The sequence below is a fragment of the Lithobates pipiens genome, unplaced genomic scaffold, assembly GCF_037356315.1.
Source record: "Lithobates pipiens isolate NorthernLeopardFrog02 unplaced genomic scaffold, aLitPip1_a1.2 Scaffold_19, whole genome shotgun sequence".
NCBI lineage: Eukaryota > Metazoa > Chordata > Amphibia > Anura > Ranidae > Lithobates > Lithobates pipiens.
This window is the reverse complement of record NW_027507764.1, coordinates 95,277,125-95,301,200: the sequence shown is the minus strand read 5'-3', so window position 1 is coordinate 95,301,200 and position 24,076 is coordinate 95,277,125. Positions and strand designations below refer to the sequence as shown.

General features: G+C 42.3%; 1 protein-coding gene across 11 annotated transcripts in view; it reads left to right on the top strand.

The window, feature by feature from the left end:
* PARD3 (par-3 family cell polarity regulator) overlaps positions 1–24,076 on the top strand; it is an 835,070-nt gene that overhangs the window by 576,704 nt on the left and 234,290 nt on the right. For 6 of the 11 annotated variants that reach the window (XM_077491100.1, XM_077491097.1, XM_077491094.1 and 3 more), the window contains one exon: positions 23,023–23,133. The exons of the other annotated variants lie outside the window; for them this stretch is intronic. In XM_077491100.1, the coding sequence (XP_077347226.1) occupies positions 23,023–23,133 (111 nt within the window). The remainder of the gene's footprint in view (positions 1–23,022; positions 23,134–24,076) is intronic. 11 annotated transcript variants of the gene reach the window in all.

Genomic DNA, 24,076 nt, shown 5'->3' with positions numbered 1-24,076 from the left:
AACACACACCCCCCACCCACACACACACCCCCATCCACTTGCACACTCCTATCCACTCACAATCCCACATACACAGCCACATCCACACACCCCCCTCATTCACTTTCACACCCCCCCCCCCATCTACTCTCACACTCACCCCCATCCACACACACTCACCTCCCTCCCCATCCACACACACTCACCTCCCTCCCCATCCACACACACTCACCTCCCTCCCCATCCACACACACTCACCTCCCTCCCCATCCACACACACTCACACCTCCATCCACACACACTCACACCTCCATCCACACACACTCACACCTCCATCCACACACACTCACACCTCCATCCACACACACTCACACCTCCATCCACACACACTCAAACCCCCACACACTCACACCCCCATCCACACACACACACTCGCACCCCCATCCACACACACACACTCGCACCCCCATCCACACACTCGCACCCCCATCCACACACACACACTCGCACCCCCATCCACACACACACACACTCGCACCCCCATCCACACACACACACACTCGCACCCCCATCCACACACACTCGCACCCCCATCCACACACACACACACTCGCACCCCCATCCACACACACACACACACTCGCACCCCCATCCACACACACACACACACACTCGCACCCCCATCCACACACACTCGCACCCCCATCCACACACACTCGCACCCCCATCCACACACACTCGCACCCCCATCCACACACACTCGCACCCCCATCCACACACACTCGCACCCCCATCCACACACACACTCACACCCCCATCCACACACACACACACTCACACCCCCATCCACACACACACACTCGCACCCCCATCCACACACACACACACTCGCACCCCCATCCACACACACACACACACTCGCACCCCCATCCACACACACACACACTCGCACCCCCATCCACACACACACACACACTTGCACCCCCATCCACACACACACACACACTCGCACCCCCATCCACACACACACTCGCACCCATCCACTCGCACACACAACCCACCCATCCACTCGCACACACAACCCCCCATCCACTCGCACACACAACCCCCCCATCCACTCGCACACACAACCCCCCCATCCACTCGCACACACAACCCCCCCATCCACTCGCACACACAACCCCCCCATCCACTCGCACACACAACCCCCCCATCCACTCGCACACACAACCCCCCCATCCACTCGCACACACAACCCCCCCATCCACTCGCACACACAACCCCCCCATCCACTCGCACACACAACCCCCCCATCCACTCGCACACACAACCCCCCATCCACTCGCACACACAACCCCCCCATCCACTCGCACACACAACCCCCCCCATCCACTCACGCACACACAACCCCCCATCCACTCACGCACACACAACCCCCCCATCCACTCACGCACACACAACCCCCCCATCCACTCACACACACACAACCCCCCCATCCACTCACACACACACAACCCCCCCATCCACTCACACACACACAACCCCCCCATCCACTCACACACACAGCCCCCCATCCACTCACACACACAGCCCTCCCATCCACTCACGCACACCCCCATCCACACACACGCCCATCAACTCGCGCACACACACGCCCATCAACTCGCGCGCACACACGCCCATCAACTCGCGCGCACACACGCCCATCCACTCGCGCGCACACACGCCCATCCACTCGCGCGCACACACGCCCATCCACTCGCGCGCACACACGCCCATCCACTCGCGCGCACACACGCCCATCCACTCGCGCGCACACACGCCCATCCACTCGCGCGCACACACGCCCATCCACTCGCGCGCACACACGCCCATCCACTCGCGCACACACACCCCATCCACACACACTCCCATCAACTCATATGCACACACACCCCCATCAACTCATGCACACCTCCTATCCACTCACACACACCCCCCCCATCCACATCCACATACACACACCCACCCATCCATTCATACACTCCCATGGACACATGCGCCCGCACAATTTTCTTGCTTACAATAAATAGCTGCCATTGTGATAGGAAAGCTGACATATTTCCAATCCTGTATTTAACCACTGACCACATTCAGGCAAATATGAGGCTAAGTGGTGTTAGCTCTCCTTTGTTTCTATTTAGGTTGAGGGAAGCATTTTTCTTGCAGCTTGCCTCCATATAAATGAGGTGTCAGTCTGACCCATAACCACAGACAAGTTCATAGTTGCTAATAACATATTCTCCCAGTATTCTTCCCTTTCTTGTCAGTGAGTTTAAATGGAGACCCTATGACATTCTGCGCACTGCATCTGACTACAAAGCGAGGAGAAGGAGGCACATAGCATGACAGCTGAGCCTTCTAAGACCCTTTCTGACGTCCCTTAACATTCCCTTTCCATAGTGCTCCGATTCGCCGCAGAGCGCAAGTGTCAAAGATGACACCTATTTTATAATCACGGCAAAGCTAATCTTTTCTCAAAAGATGTTGCTGACAGTTCTGAGGTTCTTAGTCAATTTCCATTTCAGCTTATGTAGAAAATGTGAAATCATTTTTTTTTTTCTGTAATTGAGTGAAAATTAAAGGGTAGCGACTATTCAGCTTCAAACAATGCCTGGCTAAAAAAACATGAAAGACTGGGTAACCAGACAAGGCTATATATTCTGGGAACCTAAGCGTGTCAGAAAAGATAAGACTTCAGCTGAATGCTGTGCTCTCAGAAGATATACCAATTACACCGACTCTGCTCCTACATTATAATATAGTTGAGTGAGATCTTATGGATAATCAGTGCATTTTCATGTAGACTCCTATAGGCCCCGAGAACAATGGGCAGGGATTATTGGCCTGTCTGTAGAGCCCTCTGGTTGCCCTTGGATATTTTTGTTTTAATGATATTCGCAACATTATTTCACTTTTTACACTTTTTTTTTTTTTTTTTTTTTAGTTGAAGTATTGTTCCCTCAATCATAGATGTCCTTTGCAGTACTGAGCTCTTTTAACCACTTTCAGACCAGACCATTTTGCTGGCTTAAGACCAGACCGCTTTTTTCGGCACTGCGTCGCTTTAACTGACAATTGCACGGCCATGCAACGTGGCTCCCAAACAAAATTTATGTCCTTTTTTTTCCCCCACAAATAGAGCTTTCTTTTGGTGGTATTTGATCACCCCTGCGTTTTTTATTTTTTGTGCTGTAAACAAAAATAGAGCGACAATTTTGAAAAAAACGCATTATTTTTTACTTTTTGTTATAATAAATATCCCCCAAAAATATATTCAAATTTTTTTTTCCCTCAGTTTAGGCCGATACGTATTCTTCTACATATTTTTGGTAAAAATAAATCGCAATAAGAGATTGATTGGTTTGCGCAAAAGTTATAGCGTTTACAAAATAGGGGATAGTTTTATGGCATTTTTATGAAAAAAAAAGATTTTTTACTAGTAATGGCGGCGATCAGCGATTTTTATTGTGACTGCAACATTATGGCGAACAAATTGGAAATTTTTTACAGATTTTTGGGACCATTGCCATTTATAAAGCAATCAGTGCTATACAAATGCATTGATTCCTGTGTAAATGACACTGGCAGTGAAGGGGTTAACCAGGGAGTGGCAGTAGGGATTGTGTTCCTAGGGGCATTACTCACTGTGGGGGGCTGGGCTTTGTGTTGGTGAACACTGATCTCTGCTCCAATCACATGGAGCAGAGATCAGCGTCACTTGTTGCTAGGCGTTGTTTACAACGGCATCTCCCCGTTCAGCCGCCCCGTGATACGATTGCGGCGATCGAGTCCGCAGGACCCGCGACCTGACTCGGGGGCCTGACCGGCACACGAGCGTGCCGCCGGTGGCGTGCACGCGATGGCAGGGCAGCATATAAAAATCAACGTACCTGTACGCCAATATGCCTGCCCGTGCCATTCTGCCGACGTACATCGGCATGCGCCGGTTGGGAACTGGTTAAGCAGTACACAGAGGCTGCAAATGCAGTAATTAAAAGTGGCCTACCCCTTAACGATATAGAAGTACAAACAGGTATATAAATAAAGTAGAACTGAAGCAGTCATTTTGCATAGTGTGAGGGTTAGAACCCCTGTGAGGCTCATTTTCTTTGCCATCTGTCTTCCATTGGGAATATAGCCCTTCACAAGTGAGAAAAAAATCCCTCAAGTGATAGAATCCCTGTTGTGTTTTTTTTTTTTTTTTTTAACCAGAATTAGTGTCCATATTGGAATAATTTTCTAAATTCCTCTAGTTGGGTTTTTTCTCTTTTGGTGAAAATGGTAAATCTGACAAATAGGAGGGTTGAATCTCTCTAATGGCACAGACAGCAATACAAGAATCAAGCATGCAGGAAGGTGTGATTATCTGAGAAAGCCCCTCCTCTCCTCCTGCAAATGGAAGAGAAAAAAAAATGTATCAAAATCTTCTATGCATTAAGATAAATAAAACCTTCTGTGTGCAGTAGCCCCCTTAAAGCGTACCTGAGTGCCATCTCAATTCAGCGATGTTGCACAAGAGCTTTGGCTGTCCAAGTCTCACCCTCCTGATTGGCTGAGACACAGCAGTGGGTGCCATTGGCTCCTGCTGCTGTCAATCAAAGTCAGTGAATCAATGAGGAGAGAGGGGGAAGGGCCACGTCACGGCTCTGTCTGAATGGACACACACAGCAGTGGGGTCGGCTCAGGTGCCCCCATAGCAGGCTGCTTGCTATGGCGGCACTCTGCAGGAAGGAGTGGGTGGCGAGAGACCAGAGAAAAGGAGAATCTGGGCTGCCGTGTGCAAAACCACTGCACAGGGCAGGTAAGTATAACATGTTTGTTATTTTTAAACAAAACAAAAAAAATAATTAATATCACTTTAATGCTGTCTGAGCGTGTTTAAAGTGGTTGTGTATACCCCTTTTTTTTTTAACCTACAGGTAAGCATATAATAAGGCTTACCTGTGGGTAAAATGAATATCTCCTAAACCTACACGGTGCATACGCCGTAAATGTCCGGCAAATCGTGCCCGACATTGCCCAAACGGGGGGACTCCTGCTCATGCGGGGGAGTGATGTCACGGTGGCTCCGGCCACTCACAGCGTCGGAGCCGCGAAGCTGGAAGAAACGCCAAGGGGAAGATGTCAGCTGCCTAGGTGTTGATCGGAATGTGATGCGGAGGCTTTGTTCAAAGGGTAAGTATTTCATAATGAGCTAGTATGCGGTACATACTAGCTCATTATGCCTTTGCCTTAGAGGTTTTTTTTTTTTTTTATTTTTTTTTTTTTGCGGCTTTAAGCTGATCAAAGGTATATGCTAATAATAAAGAACTGTAAAAAGAAACAGGAACATTCCCTTTGTAAGACTAAATCTATACTCTTAAGTGTATGTAAGTCGAAAGCTTTTTTTTTTTTTAAATTTTGGGCAGAGCAAGGAAGGGGTTTAACCTCCTGCCAGTTCATTAATTAATGGCTGTGTACCATTCACTTCCTTTCCCAAAGATGCAACAGAAAATAAAAGGCAATCTCCCAAAGTGAGTGTAATTCTGCCCTTAGGCAGTTGTCCCTCCAACATGTGTTACCATTGGAAGATTTTCTCTTCCTTCTTGTTATTGGTTATTCTGGCTTTCTTGCGTTCTTTCTTGTTAACAGTGGTCACCAGTATAGAGAGAGAGGAGAATAGGGGCACAAGACATTTGACAGAGTCTAACCTTTCCACGCTGTGTCCAAAATTGTAATAAAAAATTTATTTCCTAGAGATTATTTAAATGCAGCCGGTGTTAGGCTATAAGGGCCTCAGACAGGTAGCAAATATATATAAAAGGCTGCTGGAGTAGGAAAAAAAATTATAAAGTATTTATGGGGGAAAAAAAAAACTACAATACATCTCTATAATGCATGCTCATATGTGACCTGAGCATTCAGATCAGAGATTTTCCTGTTGCTATGAAAATCGCTGGTTCTGCTGTGTGAGAGGTGACTAGAAACTGTGGCCTGTGAACAATGGAGTCCGGTTCACACCTATGCAGTTTGCTTTTCTGTTTCTGCAGTGCTTTTTGTGATGTGTCTTCTTTGTACACACGTTTTTCACACATTTTCACATTTTTGATGCATTTTTTTTTTTTTTGCTTCTTGTTTTTGGGCAGTTTAAAAAAAGATTCAGCACATCAAAAACGTGTTAAAAATGCATCCTAGAACGCACTACATGCTTTTCTGCATCATTTTCATTAAAGTCTGTTCCAAAAACACACCATTTTGCAATAAAAAAAAGGTTCCTGACCCTTTCCAAAAATGCATCAGCTGTAAAAAGCATAGATAGATGTGAACTTCTCCATAGGAAACCATGGTAAATGGACTGTGTATGCTAAAGGCATCAAAAAATGCATTGGTGTGAACTAGGCCTTATAGTTTGGCATGCATTATGAAATCATCACTAAAGTAGTTAAAATAACAAATTTGCAGGTGGTGTGATTTTGTGTGTGTGTGCGCACTTTAAGGCCTGATTCACACCTATGCATTTTTAGTGCTTTTTGCATTTTGCAGATTTGCACCACAGAACATGTTCCATAGAAATCCATGTTAAATGGACGGTAGTACAAACCTGCAAATTGCACTAAAAATGCATAGGCGTGAATCAGGACTAAGGGTCACCCTAAAATGTTCATGTTTTTGGTTGCAATTAAAACTTTAGAAAAATAGCTACGGTACTGAAAATGGCGCATTGCAGTCTATGTAAATAATACATTCTACGTCACGCATTTTCCAGAAAAGCATCAATGCATTTAAATTTAATGGCACATTTTATTAAAAAACAAACAAAAAAACAATGCTTTCAAAAACTATTAATTCTTAGTGTTTCCATATTTTGAACAGTATTGTATTTTATCAGTGGATTTTACTTTTTTAGGCTTCTTTAGTATGCCGGTGTAGGTGACAGGTTTGCTTTAACATTTCAGTAGTTACTGTTTTAACTCTTTATAAGGTCTGATCAGCTGAGCTGATGTCATACTTCTCCCCTGCTACCTTTTTTTTTCTTCCTTATGTATGTGTGTGTGACATTCAATGATGCTTAATAGGATCATTGATCCCGGAGGAAGCTGGCTGCACACGTGTTGGTCCTCTGCCTTGTGTCTATTACCAGTGGCGTTATCCACCAAATTGCTTGTTTGATTTCAGGTTTGTTGTCTGCTCTTGTCCTGAGGTTAGAGACTGCATAATGATCTGACCTGAGACTCACCGCAGTTAAAGGCCTGATGATCCTCGAGTATTACACAGCGGACTGGTATACAGACTTTCAGGATCTGTCAAGATACTCTTTGCCCCATATCACATCCATTTCTTAGGTTGTGTTTTATTGTTACCGTAATGACATTAAATGAAAAATTCTGTGCTTTTTTTTTTTTTTTTTTCCTCCCATGTTGTAGCATAAAACAAAGATCTTTTATTTAGATGTATTCTTGTATGTGCTGACTTGTCTTGGTGCTCAGATAATGAGATCTTCTGGGAATGTAGCAGGGTCTACAGATAGTGATATTAACATTGTAATAGCTTTGGTGTGCGTGTGTCTTCAGGCCAGCCTCGGCTGACTCTCTGCATGTTTTTATTAGTCCCGTCATGTTCTTTGTGGAACGTGTAACACATATATCTGTTTTGTAAATTTAATATTAAAAAGGAACTCTGCTTAGCATTCATTGGAGCTATATTGACCCCTAACCAGTATAATCTCATTAAAAAAAAATTTGTCTATAATGTAAGAAAAAAAAACTGCACATTGTTTGTGCTGTGTACATAAAAACAAAATTTGTCACAATGGTTAATGGGAGGGGCTAAATATTTGTGACATGCTGTTGGACAGGTGCCCCCTACCATAGGAGCTCTCCTGTATTTGCGCTTATCACAGGGCTGTAACTCATTCAGCGGGTGTGCAGTGATTTCCTTTTACATGCTGGAAGAGATTGCCAATTTATTTTTCATACCTTTCCCACTGTTCATCTAATTCTATATTCTGCCTGATAGCCACGACTTATCTAATAATGTACAGATCAGTCATATCAGCAAAATGTTGTCTATGACTAGCCTTGTTCTTGAACAGGTACTCATTACTCCAACATTTCATATTCTTTATAAGTGTATGTTGTACCATGTGCTTATGTTAAACATTGTCCTGTTCTCTTTGTATTTTAATTGTTTTTCCTTTCAAAACCTAGTGATCCTGCCAGTCCCCCTTTTATCCAATTGCAAACTGACCATGGTAGACATGAGAGCACATCCTTCCCAGGGTTGTCAGTTTAATGGCCGTGTCTTGGGAACACGACCTGCCTGTTCTCCAATGGCCAAGACTTGTTCTGACATGCCCCCTGCACAGCCATTCCCTGGGAAGATCAACATATTGATCTTTCTCTGCCTCCTGCTGACATGCCCCTCCCCTTTCTCCCATAGTCTCCACCCTCATCTTTCTAAGCCCCTTATGCATCTGTAAACAGAAGTTTTATGAACAGGTATTCTTAAAGCAATGAGGTGTCTTACATTGTGAGGGTTCCCTTATACTTTAAGACCAAATTTAAGGTGACAGTGCTGTACAGAATTAGAACAGTGATGTCTTCCTTATACAGGAAGTGCTGTCTTCCTTATTTTGCTTGCAGGATCAACAGGTATGTTTTGGCAGTAAAGCGGAGGCTAAAATTTTAATTTGAAACCACATTAGAATGCGATAGACAATTAATGTGTGTGCAATCCACAGATGTGTGCAACTATCTCCATTGTGTGCCCCATGGTAACTAGCAATGGTGGATACTTCAAAAGCTTCTATGATAATAGAACAGGCAACAAATACATATTCAAATAAATATATATTTCCAATCTCATCAGTTCTTTTGACATAACAGGCATAAAATTTGGTTTTCCAAGCCATCTTTTTCTGGTCACGTGGGCAAAACATTTCCGTAACTGTGTAATTTACCAATCTTTAGACCCCTTTCACACTGAGCCCCTTTACAGGCGCTATAGCACTAAACATAGCACCTGTAAAGCGCCTCTCCTGTTACTCAAATGTGAAAGCCTGAGAGCTTTCACACTGGAGCGGTGCCCTCACAGGACGTCAAAAAAAAAGTCCTGCCAGTAGCATCTTTGGGCCGCTTTAGGAGCGGTGTACACACAGCTCCTAAAGCCCCCCTGCCCATGCAAATCAGTGGGCAGCAGAGCTGCTTTGCGGGCACTTTTAACCCATTCAGCTGCTAGCGGCTGAAAAGCGCCACTAAAACATCAGTAAAGAGCTGCTAAAAATAGCGTTGATTTGCCACCTCCGCCGCCTCCAATGTACCAGCGTGGAAGGGCTCTAAAATCACATGTAAATGGTTTTGATAGATATCACAGCAACAATTGCTCTTAAACAATGTGGAGCAAGAAATGTTAAGACTGGTTGTAAGTGATTTCCAGAATGCTTGAAAATATCTTTAAAGCAGAACACTAGCCAAATAAAGCTAGATAAAAATGAATAGCCTGTTAACGGATAATAGAAAAAACAGTCTCTGCTGCAATAGTCGCCTTCAATCCAGAAAGTTTTCCCACAGTGCTTCTTTTATTATACTTGTTTTCAGTCTGGCTAGCATCATTCAACCAACTTCTTCTGAGCCCAGGTCATCTTGAACCTACCTAGCCTGTGGCTTGACAGTGAAAGAATCAGCACCGTGATGAGCTCATCTCTCTGTCGCTCTTTTTTTTTTATTATTTTTTTTTTCAGCACATCAACTGATTGGCTCTTTGTTCTACTCCATCCCTGCTGTACAGAAACTGCAAGAGGATGATGCCAGGTCAAATTGTGGGGTGCTTAAAGTGCTTGCATTAAATATATATAAAAAAATACAATTAATGATTACAGAGCTACGTTTATTGGTGTGTTTTTATATCTGACCTGGTACTCCTCTTTACATAACTCCACAGCCGATGTCATTGTGTTACACCTCCTATGAGTGCCATTTTTTGGAAGGGAGGCATGAATCATTAGCTGAATCATCTGTATACTCTCTTGGTAGGCTTATTATTGCCTATTTGCATTGTAAGTTTTTGATGACGGACCTTACGATGTGTATATCATCTTCTAAGGGTAGTATTGCATCCTAAAAATCTGCAGTACGTTATCTGCCTTCCTTTTTCTTTTAGCACAAATCGGGTAATCACATCTTTCTTCTCTTTCCCAAGCTGAATTCACAAATGACAGGTTTGCATGTCCCTAGCCTGTTGTTGGCTGGGCTCAGGAAGGCAGTGTTGATCCTGCAAAGCTCCTGACACCATGTACCCTTCCAAAGCTTAACATAAACAGCATGCATTAGACATTGTGTTTTTTTTTTTTTCCTCGTATCACTTGGGAAGATACGACATTCGCTGTTGTCACTCAGTGCAAACTTTGCTTTTTTTCCCGGCTCAAGACACATTTGTGTTTGGCACAATCATTTGCTCATGACCCCAGTCAATGGAAGAATTTAAAAGGCTGTTAAAAGAAATACTCAGAATGACCCAGCTCATCATTTGGGGCCGCTCGGGGCACAATCACTCCTTACTTATTATCAAAGTTATTCAAGCAGACACAGCTATCATCCAGTGTGCCATAATGGTCCTTAAGCCAAATGCTCTTTGTAATTTGCACTATTGTACTGTAGAACAGTAATGGCTGGGATTGTACGGAGCATCTAATCAGGAGAAAGTAAATAGCAGAGTAGAAATAAGTGCTTGGTTTTCTTGCTGATTGGATCAGGTGTTAAACACAATGGTTCAGGTCCTCAAACATCTTGTCCCTACAGTATACTGATATCAGTTACAAGATACTGGCTGTTTTCATGCTGCTTGAAAGCAGCTCTGTGTAAACTTTTTTTCTTGTCTTCTAGCTTTCGATCTTGCTTTCGATTTCTTTTTTTTCTTTCTTTCTCGTTCTTTTTTTGTTTATTTATTATTTCACTTTTGCTGGTTAATCTCATTCGTGTGTGAGCCATAAAAAAAAACTGGCGCTCTCAGCTCTAATTTCATTTTATTGCCTTTGGTTACCACTGGCAACTGCATCTACACCTATATTATAAAAATAAATATATCCCATAATGCACATAGCAAGCAAGTGGTTAAGAGTGTGATACTGCATTTCATATGAGCCTATCCTCTGGGAGACTTTTGCTCTGTATATTACTAATGAGCATCTCTATGCATGCCATCTTCTAAGGGAAATGGATGGATGCAAGCTGTAGACAGATCCCTGTGAGGCCTGTCAGTGGCAAGCTGCGCTGCCACCGAGCTTCCTTGTGGGAGAACTCAAAAGCCAAATGCAGCCGTATAGACAGGAGTGCAAGAGAGAGCTGGGGCTGGAACAGAGGGGGTGTCCCTTATCTCATGAAATATATTAACCTCAAAGGGAACACAATGAAATAGACTAGAAATCAGATGAAATGAAAAATCCCTAGCTGTTACTTTTTCCTTTTTAGTTTAGATCTTTTTTTGTATCTATCGAGAACATTTTTTTTTTCTTTTAAATATTCTGTGAGTATATTGTAGTGGTATAAATTTGTCAGGTTCATAAGGCTTTTCTGCCTGTTGGTATTCTGGTTACATACTTGAAAAAGTGGAGTTCCACCCTAAAAAATAAAAATAAAAATATTACTGTTCTTAAAAAAAAAAAAATCATTTGGAGAAAAAAAATGTTTTACTCGCCTCTAAATGCATGTTACATAGTAGGTGAGGTTGAAAAAAGACACAAGTCCATCAAGTCCAAACTATGTGATGTCAGTATTACATTGTATATCCATGTATGTTGTGGGCTTTCAGGGGCTTATCTAATAGTTTCTTGAAACTATCAGAATGCCCCTCACTGAAACCACCGCCTGTGGAAGGGAATTCCACATCCTTGTTGCTCTTACAGAAGGGGCTGCTAGGGGGTCCCTCGTCGTCTGCCTCCTTCGGCGCCTGGGCTCCTGACATCACTTCCCTCAGCGTAGAAAGGGAGATCACCTCTATCCCCTCCCTCTTGTCAATCATCTGGGACACGTGACAGATCCCAGATGATTGCACAGCCAAGCGCGGCGTGCACATGAGCAGTGGGTGCCTGGCTGTGCCCATAGTGAAAATGCTGGCACCGCTGAATGGAGGGGGGTGAGCAGGGTTTCAATCCCCGCATCGCTGGACCCTGGGACAGTTAATTGTCTGATTATTAAAATTCAGCAGCTGCAGTAGTTGTAGCTGCTGACTTTTTATTTATTTATTTTTTTAAGCGGAACACCGCTTTAAACAATTACTTGCTCACCATATGGGCAGGTTTGGTATTGCAGCAGTACAGAAAACATTAATTTATAATAATGCAGATGTTATAAATGTGGTAGATCATTTTGAAAATGTATTATTAAAGTGTTGGTAAACCCACAACACTAAAATCAGTCTTTATATGCAGTAAAGCGTGCTTGTTATACTCACTGTGTTGAATCCTCCACATTGTGTAAAAATGCTGTTTGAGCCTGTCTTCATTGATGCTCCTCTTCTTCCACTGTCCATCTGCTGATAATACAGAGACCTAGGAGGCACTCTGCACATTCTTTTTGTTTTGTATTGAGTTTTTTTTTTCTTTTCTATTTTGTGTGTTACTCTTTCTCAGGTTCTTCACAATTTCTCATTGTGATTTGTTCAACTGGTCCCTCCCACTCGGATATTAAAGTGATAGTAAAGCCTTTTTTTTTTTAAATTACCTTTAATACGTACCTACTCTGTGTAAGGGTTTTGCACAGAGCAGCCCAGATCCTCCTCATTTTGGGTTCTCCACCAGCGCCAATGGCTCCTCCACCAGCACCAATGGCTCCTCCCTCCTGCCAGGTTCCCCCCAGAGCAGTAGATAGAAGCTGCTTGCTCTGGGGGCACCTGCCAGGAGGGAGGAGCCGTTAGGCACCCATACAGGCATGCTCCTGAGCCACGGCTGTGTGTGTCCATTCACGCACAAAGGCTTGGCCCCAGACCTTCATCTCCTGATTGGCTGACTGGTGGTGATTGACAGCGGTGGGAGTAGGGTTGCCACCTCATCCCTTTAAACCCGAACACACAGGTTCTGAGGCTGATTAAGGTGGTAATTAAACTCACTTGGTGCCTTATCTGCATTAAATTAGCCACATAATCTGTGTAATTCATATGTGTTTGGGTTTAAAGGGATGAGGTGGCAACCCTAAGTGGGAGCCAATGGCTCCTGCTGCTGCCAAAAGGCAGTCAGGAGTGTGAGTCCTTGGAGTGGCAAGGTTTTCGCAGACCTGGCTTGATTGAGATGGGGCTCAGGTAGGTATTGGGGGGGGGGAGATGGCATGGCTGACGGGGCTGCTGCACACAGATGTTTTTTTAACTTAAATCCTCCCTACTGCACTGTTATATTAATGGTGTATGTGTGTGTGTGTATATATATATATATATATATATATATATATATATATATACTGTATATATTATGTTCTTTTAGAATAGGCATATTTGCACATTGATAGTGAAGGCTCTGCTTTCTGCCTTGTAGAACTACATAGTGATGGGTCCGGTATAAAAAAAAAATATGTGAAGTGGTCTCGTGTTATTTAGGATTGTTGGGCTCTTGCTGACCATATAGGAAACAAGCACATGTTAGAAACTCTTCCTGTGAACAAGCTCCAATCCTTCACTTTTTCCTATGTGGAAGAATAAAAGAGAAAAGTATTGCGCATCATTGCTTAGCAAGGATCATAGAGGGGATCTTGACGATCTGATAACTCACTTAAGGATTCCCATATGCTGTTTTCATAGATATGTTCTTCTTTGGTTACCCTAAAACTGCTCATACAGTAGATACAATTCTGCAGTTGTTTAATGTTGACATTTCCTTGATAAGGTAATCTCTTGTCCAAGGGCCTGTTCACACCAGAATGCAGTTTTGGAAACCTGCGTTCTGTGCACATTTCCCACTCCACATTTAAAACGTACAGTAGTACCATGTCATCTGGTTGCTGTGCATTTTTTTGTGCAGTCCAGCATGATTTCAGCCCAAATGATATGCACACAGCTACTAGATGACCAGGTTATTAAACTTTATTATTTTTCCTGAGTACCACTGTTCTAATTTCTAGCCCACTTTTGATTGACCTGAGCAAAAAATTCCAAAGCATGCTGAGCATCCATGTTTGAGCACCTCCCATAGCACAGGTGTAGTGAGGAGGTTAGACTAGCCAATTTCCTTATATACATGGACAATATCACTTTCCCCAATATACAGATGACCACTACAGTGAGCCTTCACCTATCTGTATATAAAATGCAACATTCCTAATAAGGAACATGTTAAAATGTAAATCCTTCTTCAAAATGTTGGAAAGTTTTTTTATAATACCAACTTAAAATGTGTACCAAAAATACAGTAGTATCTCCCTTTTAAACTGTCTATGATGATATTTTTATTCTGCTTAGTGTGGATTAAAAAGGGGACATATATAGACTCTTAATGGTATACCTACTACGTCTGTAATGACCAAGCCTGCCTCTCGTCTCTATAACAATTGAGTCAGATGACTTTAATGTGTGAAGTCAAAGGTCAGCACAACTGCCATTATGTTCAGTCTCAACATGTCAAGCGACAGGTTGTGGAAACATTGAACAACGGTTAAGAAATTGATTTGTTTGGTTGCCTCGTTGTGGATGTAAGCTCAGTGCTGCTGCGTTAAATGAGTTTGCTTTGTGTCAGCTTGGATGTGTGAGGTTCTTGGGGTCTTGCACCTTTTTTTTCTTTGTTATAAAAACCTTCTTCCAATGCTGATATAAAACCTTAAGGTGACTAACGTAACCTTTTCAGTCATTCCAGACAGGGGAGTGCATTGTGAAAAGTGGGCACCAGTTCCCCTTGAATTTTGTTGAATACAGGAAATGGAGGTAGAGATAATGTAGAGAGCCAGTTTGAAAATACAGTGTTGCTTTCCCCAGCGGAAATGGCAAGTGAGCAGATCAATACTAGCTGCATTTTTTGCACTGTGCTGTTGACTGACATTGAGCAAGAGTGATGAGTTCTACAGGGAACGAAGCATTTTTCCCAAGTGCTTAATGAGACTCCGTCTATGTTATAACAGAACATGACATTGCAATGAAGACTGTCAGTCTGGTAACTCAGTGCATCTGCACATTCATTTATTGGGAAAACATAGGGGTTGATTTACTAAAACCAGAGAGTGCAACATCTGGTGCAGCTGTGCATGGCAGCCAATCAGCTTCTAACTTCAGCTTGTTCAATTAAGCTTTGACAATAAAACCTGGAAACTGATTGGATTATATGCAGAGCTGCACCAGGTTTTGCGCACTCCAGTTTTAGCAAATCAACCCCACAGTGTGGTTGATTTACTAAAAGCAAATAGTCTAAATAGCCTCTTCACTTTGGAAAGTAACTTACCCCAGGGCTTGGTGAATTAGGTAAAGCTCTGCTAACTTCCATCATTTAACCACTTCAATACAGGGCGTTTATACACCTTTCCTGCTCAGACCTATTTTTTAGTTTTCAGCGCTCTCACATTTTGAATGGCAATTAGTCATGCTACACTGTACCCGAACAAAATTTTTATAATTTTTTTATTTTTTGTGACAGAAGTGAAAAAAGAACGACAATTTTGGAAAATAAAAACTTATTTTTTTAGTTTCTATGATGGCATTTTGCAAATAAGTAATTTTTGTTCATAAATTTGGGCCAAAATGTATACTGCTACATCTCTTTGGTAAAAATAGCCCAAATTAGTGGATATTTAGTCTTTGTGAAAGTTAGTCTATGGTGAAAATCATTGAAATTTGATCTCACCTGATGCACTGACAGCCTATCTCTTTTCTTGAGACCCTGAAATGTGAGCAAAGTACAAATACCCCCCAAATTACTCCTTTTTGAAAAAATGGACAAAGGCATTTAAGGGGCATAGTGAGTATGGTGATACCACATGTGTGTGACTTTTACACAGCCTGGCCACACAGAGAGGTCCAACATGCAGGGAGCACCATCAGGGGTTTTAGGAGCATAAATTACACCTCTAAGTTCCTAATGACCTATTACATTTGTAAAGACCCTGGAGCACCAGGACAGTGGAATTACCCACAAAATTACCCCATTTTGGAAAGCAAACATCTCTGTTCTATGAGGCATAATCAGTCTCTTGAACAGCTCATTTTTTTCCATAAGTTCCATAAGAAAACGTGAAAAGAAAATGAAAATCTTTTTTTTTTTTTATTACACAAAGTGGTCAATTTATAAGATATTTGTAACTCAAAGCATGTATATAGCAAAAATTACACCCCAAAACACATTCTGCTACTCCTCGTGAGTATGGCGATACCACATGTGTGAGACTTTTACACAGCCTGGCCACATACAGAGGCCCAACATTGAAGTAGTACCTTCAGGCGTTCTAGAAGCATAAATTACACATCTCATTTCATTCCTACCTATCACATTTTTTAAGGTACTTGAGCACCAGGGCAGTGAAATTACCCACAAATTGACCCCATTTTGGAAAGCAAACTCCCCAACGTATATTCTATAAGGCATGGGTTGCAGATAGGTACTTGGGTTACTCTGATGGGTTGGTGACAGGTACTCGGGTACTCTGATGGGTGGTAACAGGTACTCAGATGGGCAGTGACAGTTGCACGGGTACTCAAATGGGCTGTGACAGGTACTCGGGTACTCTGATGAACTGTGACAGGTACTCGGGTACTCTGATGAACTGTGACAGGTACTCGGGTACTCTGATGAACTGTGACAGGTACTCGGGTACTCTGATGAACTGTGACAGGTACTCGGGTACTCTGATGAACTGTGACAGGTACTCGGGTACTCTGATGAACTGTGACAGGTACTCGGGTACTCTGATGAACTGTGACAGGTACTCGGGTACTCTGATGAACTGTGACAGGTACTCGGGTACTCTGATGAACTGTGACAGGTACTCGGGTACTCTGATGAACTGTGACAGGTACTCGGGTACTCTGATGAACTGTGACAGGTACTCAGGTACTCTGATGAACTGTGACAGGTACTCGGGCATTCTGATGAACTGTGACAGGTATTCGGGTACTCTGATGAACTGTGACAGGTACTCGGGTACTCTGATGAACTGTGACAGGTACTCTGGTACTCTGATGAACTGTGACAGGTACTCGGGCATTCTGATGAACTGTGACAGGTATTCGGGTACTCTGATGAACTGTGACAGGTACTCGGGTACTCTGATGAACTGTGACAGGTACTCTGGTACTCTGATGAACTGTGACAGGTACTCGGGTACTCTGATGAACTGTTACAGGTACTTGGGTACTAAGATGGGCTACGACAGGTACTTTGATAGCTGGTTACAGGTCCTCTTTATTGGGGGGGAATCGGTGAGGTTGGTGTACACTGTAAGCGGTAGCGAGATGTTACCGCAATCTTCTTCTCACACACAATCAGTGTGTGAGGAGGAGAACCCAGTAACTTCTCGTTACCGCGGTTTGATATTCTGTGACCGGCTGTGATTGGACACATTTCATTGACTCTTTACTGCAATCGGGGTCGGGCTGTGTCAGGGTGACAAGCCTCATCCCTGATAGCCGCTTTGCATGCGCCCTAGGGGCATGCACAAGCGCCGTGCACATGGGCAGTACATGTGACCAGCTGTGATTGGACACAGCCGGTCACGTGATAAAGAGCCATTTTTTATTGGCTCTTTACACTCATCTGAAATGGGCTGTGTCCGAGGGACACACTTCATCCCCGATAGCCGCACTGCGGGCCCCCGGGGGCGAGAAGTCAAGGATGTAATATGACGCCCGCCCGTCTGTGGACGTCATATGACTATAGCCTGGTATTGAAGTTGTAATCATGCAAGAAAACCATTTTTTTTCCTTGTATGTAATTGAGCTAGCTTTTGCAAAGGAAAACTTCACCACATCCACTAAGCCATGTGTAAAATTATCTTTGTAAACCGCTACTTACCTTGCAAAGTAAACAGCCAGTCGGAACCCATTTGCCTTCTAATGGGTTGTTGAAGCCATGTTAAAGTTGTTTTGTCATTATCCAGATAGTTTTAATAAACATTAGAAACATATCTCATTTGTCTGTGTGGCTTAAAATGATGGAAAGCATACTATTTCACACCACTGAAGGATTAAAAAACACTTTTGGTGGTTCCCCTACCATATTGGTGGCCCCTTTACCAAATGCCAGACTAGACGTCTATAACTTCCACTGCTTATTCCAGTACAACTTGAGATGTTTAAGGATTGATATTTTAATATAAATCCTGTACACCAAGGCCCAACTGGGTTTCAGAGTAAAATTTTCAGTAGAGAGGGATACTGATGGAGAAACTGCTATTGCCACCTTATGAAAATGGTAGTCACCTGGCTGTTATGCTGCCACACTGGCTTTAGTAACCTCAGAATTATTGATCTAGAACAAGTTTAAGAAGGTCAGAGAAAAGAATGAAATCATTATAAGCCCACAGCCTATGCGGACTCTGAGGCTTCTCAGTTGCTGCGGATCATGTGCTCCCCACCTGGGCTTACAAAATAGCCTAGAATAGCTGTATTGTACATATACTACTTATGTTAACATAACAGAAAGTTTAATCTGCAGTAAATTATCAGATGCCAGGCCAAATTATAGTCTTGGGGATATCGACCTTGCTTGTCCTCCATTACAATATTTTTTTCATTTCCGTGCAATCAAGCCATCATACAGAGTTAATTGCCATCAACAACTTAATTGTCCTTTTTTTTCATTTGATTTCTACCTTTCGCATTCACAGAAATTAGAAGGGCCTTGAGCAGTTAACAGAATGGATACTCTGGAAAACAAATGAAAAAGATTTCAACTGAAATCTAACCTATTTCAGCAGAGTATGTTTTGCTGCACTTGTGGGCAGATGCTGTGTGTGTGTGTGTGTGTGTGTGTGTGTGTGTGTGTATATATACATATATATAGTTATTTACAGGTATGCATTCATCCACGCCCGCACATACTAGGGCTAATTTAGGAAAGGAGCCAAATAACTTACTAGCATGTCTAAGGAGTGTGGGGGGGAAACCAGAGTACTGGAAGGAATGGGTGTACTATTTTATCACAAAGATTTTGAAACAACGGGGGGAAAATCCCTAACAAACACAAGCCCTGCTCTTGATCTTGCTCTTCTTTTGAGGCTGTTCTAAGCTCTCTGTCGTTTCCGCTCTCACATCACATCTCATTAGAGAACCCTCAATAGTAGCTGTTGAACGCTGTAGAACTGTAGAAATAAAAATGTATTTTCACATCTCTCTCTCTTTTCTAGTTGGCTGGAATTTTTTATATTTTTAATATTTTGGCAGACCTCAGACAATGACAATATATATATAATATGATTTTCAGTCTGAGTTTTCACAGCTGCTATTTGGGGATTGCCGAGAGAGCTATGACATGAAAGAGAGAGCACTACAAAGCTTACAGCAATCTCTATACACAGGTACTGTTAGATGGGTTAGCAAGGGGAATGGCATGTTTACTTTAAACATGAACTCCACCTATAAATTATTATTTTAGAAAAGTTGAATCACGTTCTTACCTCCTGTCTCCAACCACCTTCCAACCCATGTTCTCATGTTGCAGCCAGAGTTCGACTCTGAACTAAAGTACTGTGTTTTTTTGGGCTGCATTCAAGGTATGCTTATTTGTACCCCATAGTGCTTTTGTCACTTCCTACTTCTGTGAAAATACCAGACAAAAAATAGCAGGTGTCCTTCACACCATAGATCAGAGGTAGGCAACCTTGGAACAACCCTAATGAAATCAAAGATGACCCCCCCCCCAAAATAAAATGAAAGAATGCAGAGATCAGGAGTGTATTGTGCTCAGAATGTAGGGTTTGGGGGGGGGGGGGGGGGTGGAGGGTGATGTGAAGGGTGCTAGAGGACATTGCTATGGGGGTGACCCTGCCCATAAGTGTCCTCTGCCACTTCACTTCACATCACCCCCCCCCCCCCCACACACACACACACATGCACACTTGTGTCCCTTTCCTCCATAGTAGTAAACTCTGGCCCCCCTTTCCTCCCATAGCGGTGTTTTACCTTTTTTCCACAGCGGAGAAGCAGCACAGTTCTAGACAGAGGGCAGGAGCTGGCAGAGTAAAATTTCATATTAGCAAACGGGTGAGGCGGTTTCTTAGGACCACCCTGTGGCCTATCGACCAATCACCAGTGGTTTAACTTAAAAAAATGTATTTGACCTGCCCTCAGTCCTGAGCTGTGCTTCCTCCTAATCTCCACTGTTCACCGATCACAGTGGCGGTGGAGGCTGGAGGGGGAGGGAGAGCGAAGGACCTGGATAAAGAAAAAACATGGAGGAGGAGAGAGAGACCGGGATGGGACGACGCAGTGGAGTCAGCTGGGAAAAAAGGCAAAGACTGCCACTTAGAAGGAGGGGGTCGGCCGCGCAGGAATCTGTTCGTGGTCCACCTGTTACCTGCAGACTGTCGACAGGTGGACCATGATGGACTGGTTGCCGACCCCACCAAAGAGCAATTAAACACTGTCCTAAACCAAGCAAAACTGAGATTGAAAGGTTGATGTTCAGTGAATGAATAGTGTTGGAGGCATGCACTTTTGACTTTCAAGTAAGAGTAAGTGATTGGTGTTCAGGCATTGTCTTTCATATACTCTTCTAGTATTTATTTCTTATTATAAAACCAGATGCAGAGAGATGACAATATGCATACAGAGGCTAGCTAATAAATTAGGCTTTTCCATTTCTACCATTCATAACCAATTTAACACTATGAGACTTTTTATGTCTTAATCAGTTTTTGTTTTTCTTCATTAATCAACTAATGGATGTTTCTTCTATAGCTTGCTGTCCTAATGAAATCCGTAGGTAATTTGGCAGGCTACAATGATCTCATCAGTAACGCAGCAAGTTTAGCCCATTTAACAGATTAAATTGTGATTTTATTTGGTTTTGTTGTGCTTGAAATTTAACACATTTGGATAAAGAGAGAGTTTAACCAGTTTAGGTCTAGAAACAAGTACCTAGACATCAGCTTGAGTTCAGATTCTTACCAGTTGGGGGCGGGGGGGGGGGGGGCTTTTGTTCTTGCATTATCTAATTTGTCTTAATTAATAGACTAATAAAGGAACTGCAATTGTATTCTAATAAAGGAGGTCAAGTCACTAGGATAACCTATGTAAGTAAGTGAAAATTGTTAAGGCAGTTTGGCAAAACTTTTGAGCAAAATACGTTAATGCAAATTCTCAGATACAAAGTGTACTACTGGGCTAAATACCAGTCCTGGGGACTGGATCCCACAATTCCGAGGGTGGTCAGTTGGTATTGAAAAGTCAGTCCGCTCAATTTGGGATCTAGCATATTGGTTTTAACAGTGTAAAACAAAGGTGCCAAGTTCTGCAACTTTTTTTTTTTTTTTTAATACATTTATTAGATTTGGGGCTGAAAACATTAGTATTAGCACAAATCTGATAACCTTTTTAAAAAAAAAATGCTAAATATTTAAGTAAGAATTGGAGAGTAGAGGTTGGAGCATAGAGGTGAGGTGGGGAGAGAGAAAGATGAAGAAATAGATCAAATAGGGGAGTGACTGGGAAAGAATTGCAGTTCTATGCTGGTTACCAGTTTATAATTCTATGAGATGGCAGTCAGTCAGTTGGTATAAAATGTCTTTGGGTTAAATAGCTATTTAGTAATTCCCCCAGGCTTTGCATATCGATTGGTAAAGAATTATATATAGTGCATTGGATACACAGTTACCCATAGCCTTCTTACTAGGGGACATGCCCACCATATATGTATAAACTTGCATGTGGTTCAAGACAGCCTCGGAAACAGGTGGAAGGATTGTTAGGGTGATGTGAGATATATGACTGAGTATTATTTTTCCATGTTATTAGTGTTCATGAGATAGATACTGTATATATCTTCTTCTTTTTTTTTTTTTTTTTTTACTTAAACCAAAGATCTTTAACTTGCTGACTGTTAGCATCAGTAGAATTTTGCGATTATGGTGTTCTCTCACACCAGCCATAAATCATTAACTTCAAAATAGATTTTTATAGGTTTAGAACATCTAATGCTGTGGAGGGGCAGAGTTTGGTTTTAAGGATGTAGATAATAACCAATGTATTTCTGGTATGTGTAATAAAAGTAGAATAGAGAAAAAGTAAAAAGGTAGCAATGCTCCAAAATAGGGGAATGGCTTGAAACATGGAGCCTTTCTTGACAGGAAGCAGTTACAAGAGTCGGCAGAGGCTCTTGTGGTTTGAAAATCTTCTGTAAGCAGGGACAGTACCTCTGTGTAGAAGAGTGAAAAGTCAGAAATACCACGTTTGTGCCACTGCCAGTGCCAAATGTGTGTAGTTGGAAGGTCCTGGCACTGTTATGCAAGAACAGACAGCTAATTGCATCTTTCTTTCTTTAGTCTAGCTTGCCATTTCCTTACATTGTATAAAGACAACTTGTTTTTGCACTTCTACATTGTTTGGCAGAAAAACGTGTAGTATAAACTGTAAGTCTCCTTTAAGGGGCCCAGGGGACATTTTCTTCAATTGACATCAGTAGGAAAATCCGACAAAAAGGTGACAGTTGTAATTTTCTTTGGACGCAGTGGCACCCTGGCTTTTTAGATTTATTCAGCCCTGAATTTATTTTATGGATTCTAGTCATTGTGAGGTGAACTATGTGAAGCCTGTTTTCACTTAGTGCTTTACTAACAATTTAAACAGTTTGAACATATATCCTGCCCTATAATAATCTCTGCTATTATTTCTGAAATAGGAAAGCTGTTAAAACTCAAGTGTAGCCAAGTAGGACATCTATAAACCGGTTGTGCTGATTGCATTGTGGCAGTGAATATCCCTGCAGAAAACAGCAAGGACACAGAAGCAGAAATTGTAATCAAGTAACTGTGCACTGTTAGCAGCAGAGAATGGCCTCCACAAAGGCACTTGTTGTCGCCTTTTCATTCTGCAGACCAGTGTTAGAATTGCGCTTGTTCTTGACAGGTTTGGCAAACATCGAAAAGATGACAAGATTGATCACAGGGGATCGTGGAAAATGAAAGAAGCCCACCCTTCAGAAGATGACAGGATGCGAATGAGGCAAGAACAGGAGAGGTAGACTTCAACTGAGCCTTAATTAGCATCTTTTCCTAACCTTGCAGCATGCGTGTCTTATACCACATTGAAAGCTACTGACATAACCTTTCTAAAAAAACACAGTACAATAGTTTAAAATATCACCTTGTTTGTCTTGAAGGCTTGTTTTCTATTATGTTTATTTATATATTTATCTATATCTGGTTTTATCAAATCCAATACCATAAAATCCCTCCACAATTTTTTTTTAATTATTATTTCTTGTTTAAGTTGGGGGGGTTGCATGTGTCAAACTCACCACCCTTTTATTGTATACTGCAGTACTTCTTGTGCACAGTAAATGAACGCGGATGGCTCATTTGCTTTATTTTTATTTTTTTGCATGCTGCGCATGTGTTTATAATGTGGGTTTTATTTCCCTGTAGAGTATCCATATTTTAAAGCCGTTTCCTTTTACCAAGTGATCTGGTATGATTATGATTGATGGATTATATGTTTTCGTCTGTCTTTTGCATATTCAGTAAGCTAGTACTTTTTAAATCAGGCTACTCATAAGTATACTGAGTTTCTGTTATCTAAGTAGCACTTTTTGTTCTTGACCCATTTCACCAAAATATGCTGCACACAGCAGTATTACCGTTGTCTGATGGATCTCTTATACAGAGTTAAAGCAAGATATTATTCAAATCGGCAGTCTCCTCTCGGAGAAGAAATCCATGGGATGTATTTACTTTATTTACGGTGGCCTGGAATTGCAAGTTTTTGGTTTATAGGAAAAGTGACACAACAACTTTTACAAGCGGGAATAATTCCATATTCAATTAATTTTATTGTATTTCTTTTATGTTGTTTGGTGTCCACCAGTGGAGAAAGAAATTGCCCTAGCGTGCACTTTATAGGCAGGTTAGGGGAGTGTGGAAAAAGTAATACAAGGTATAAAATATAAGTTTATTCGTCAAAT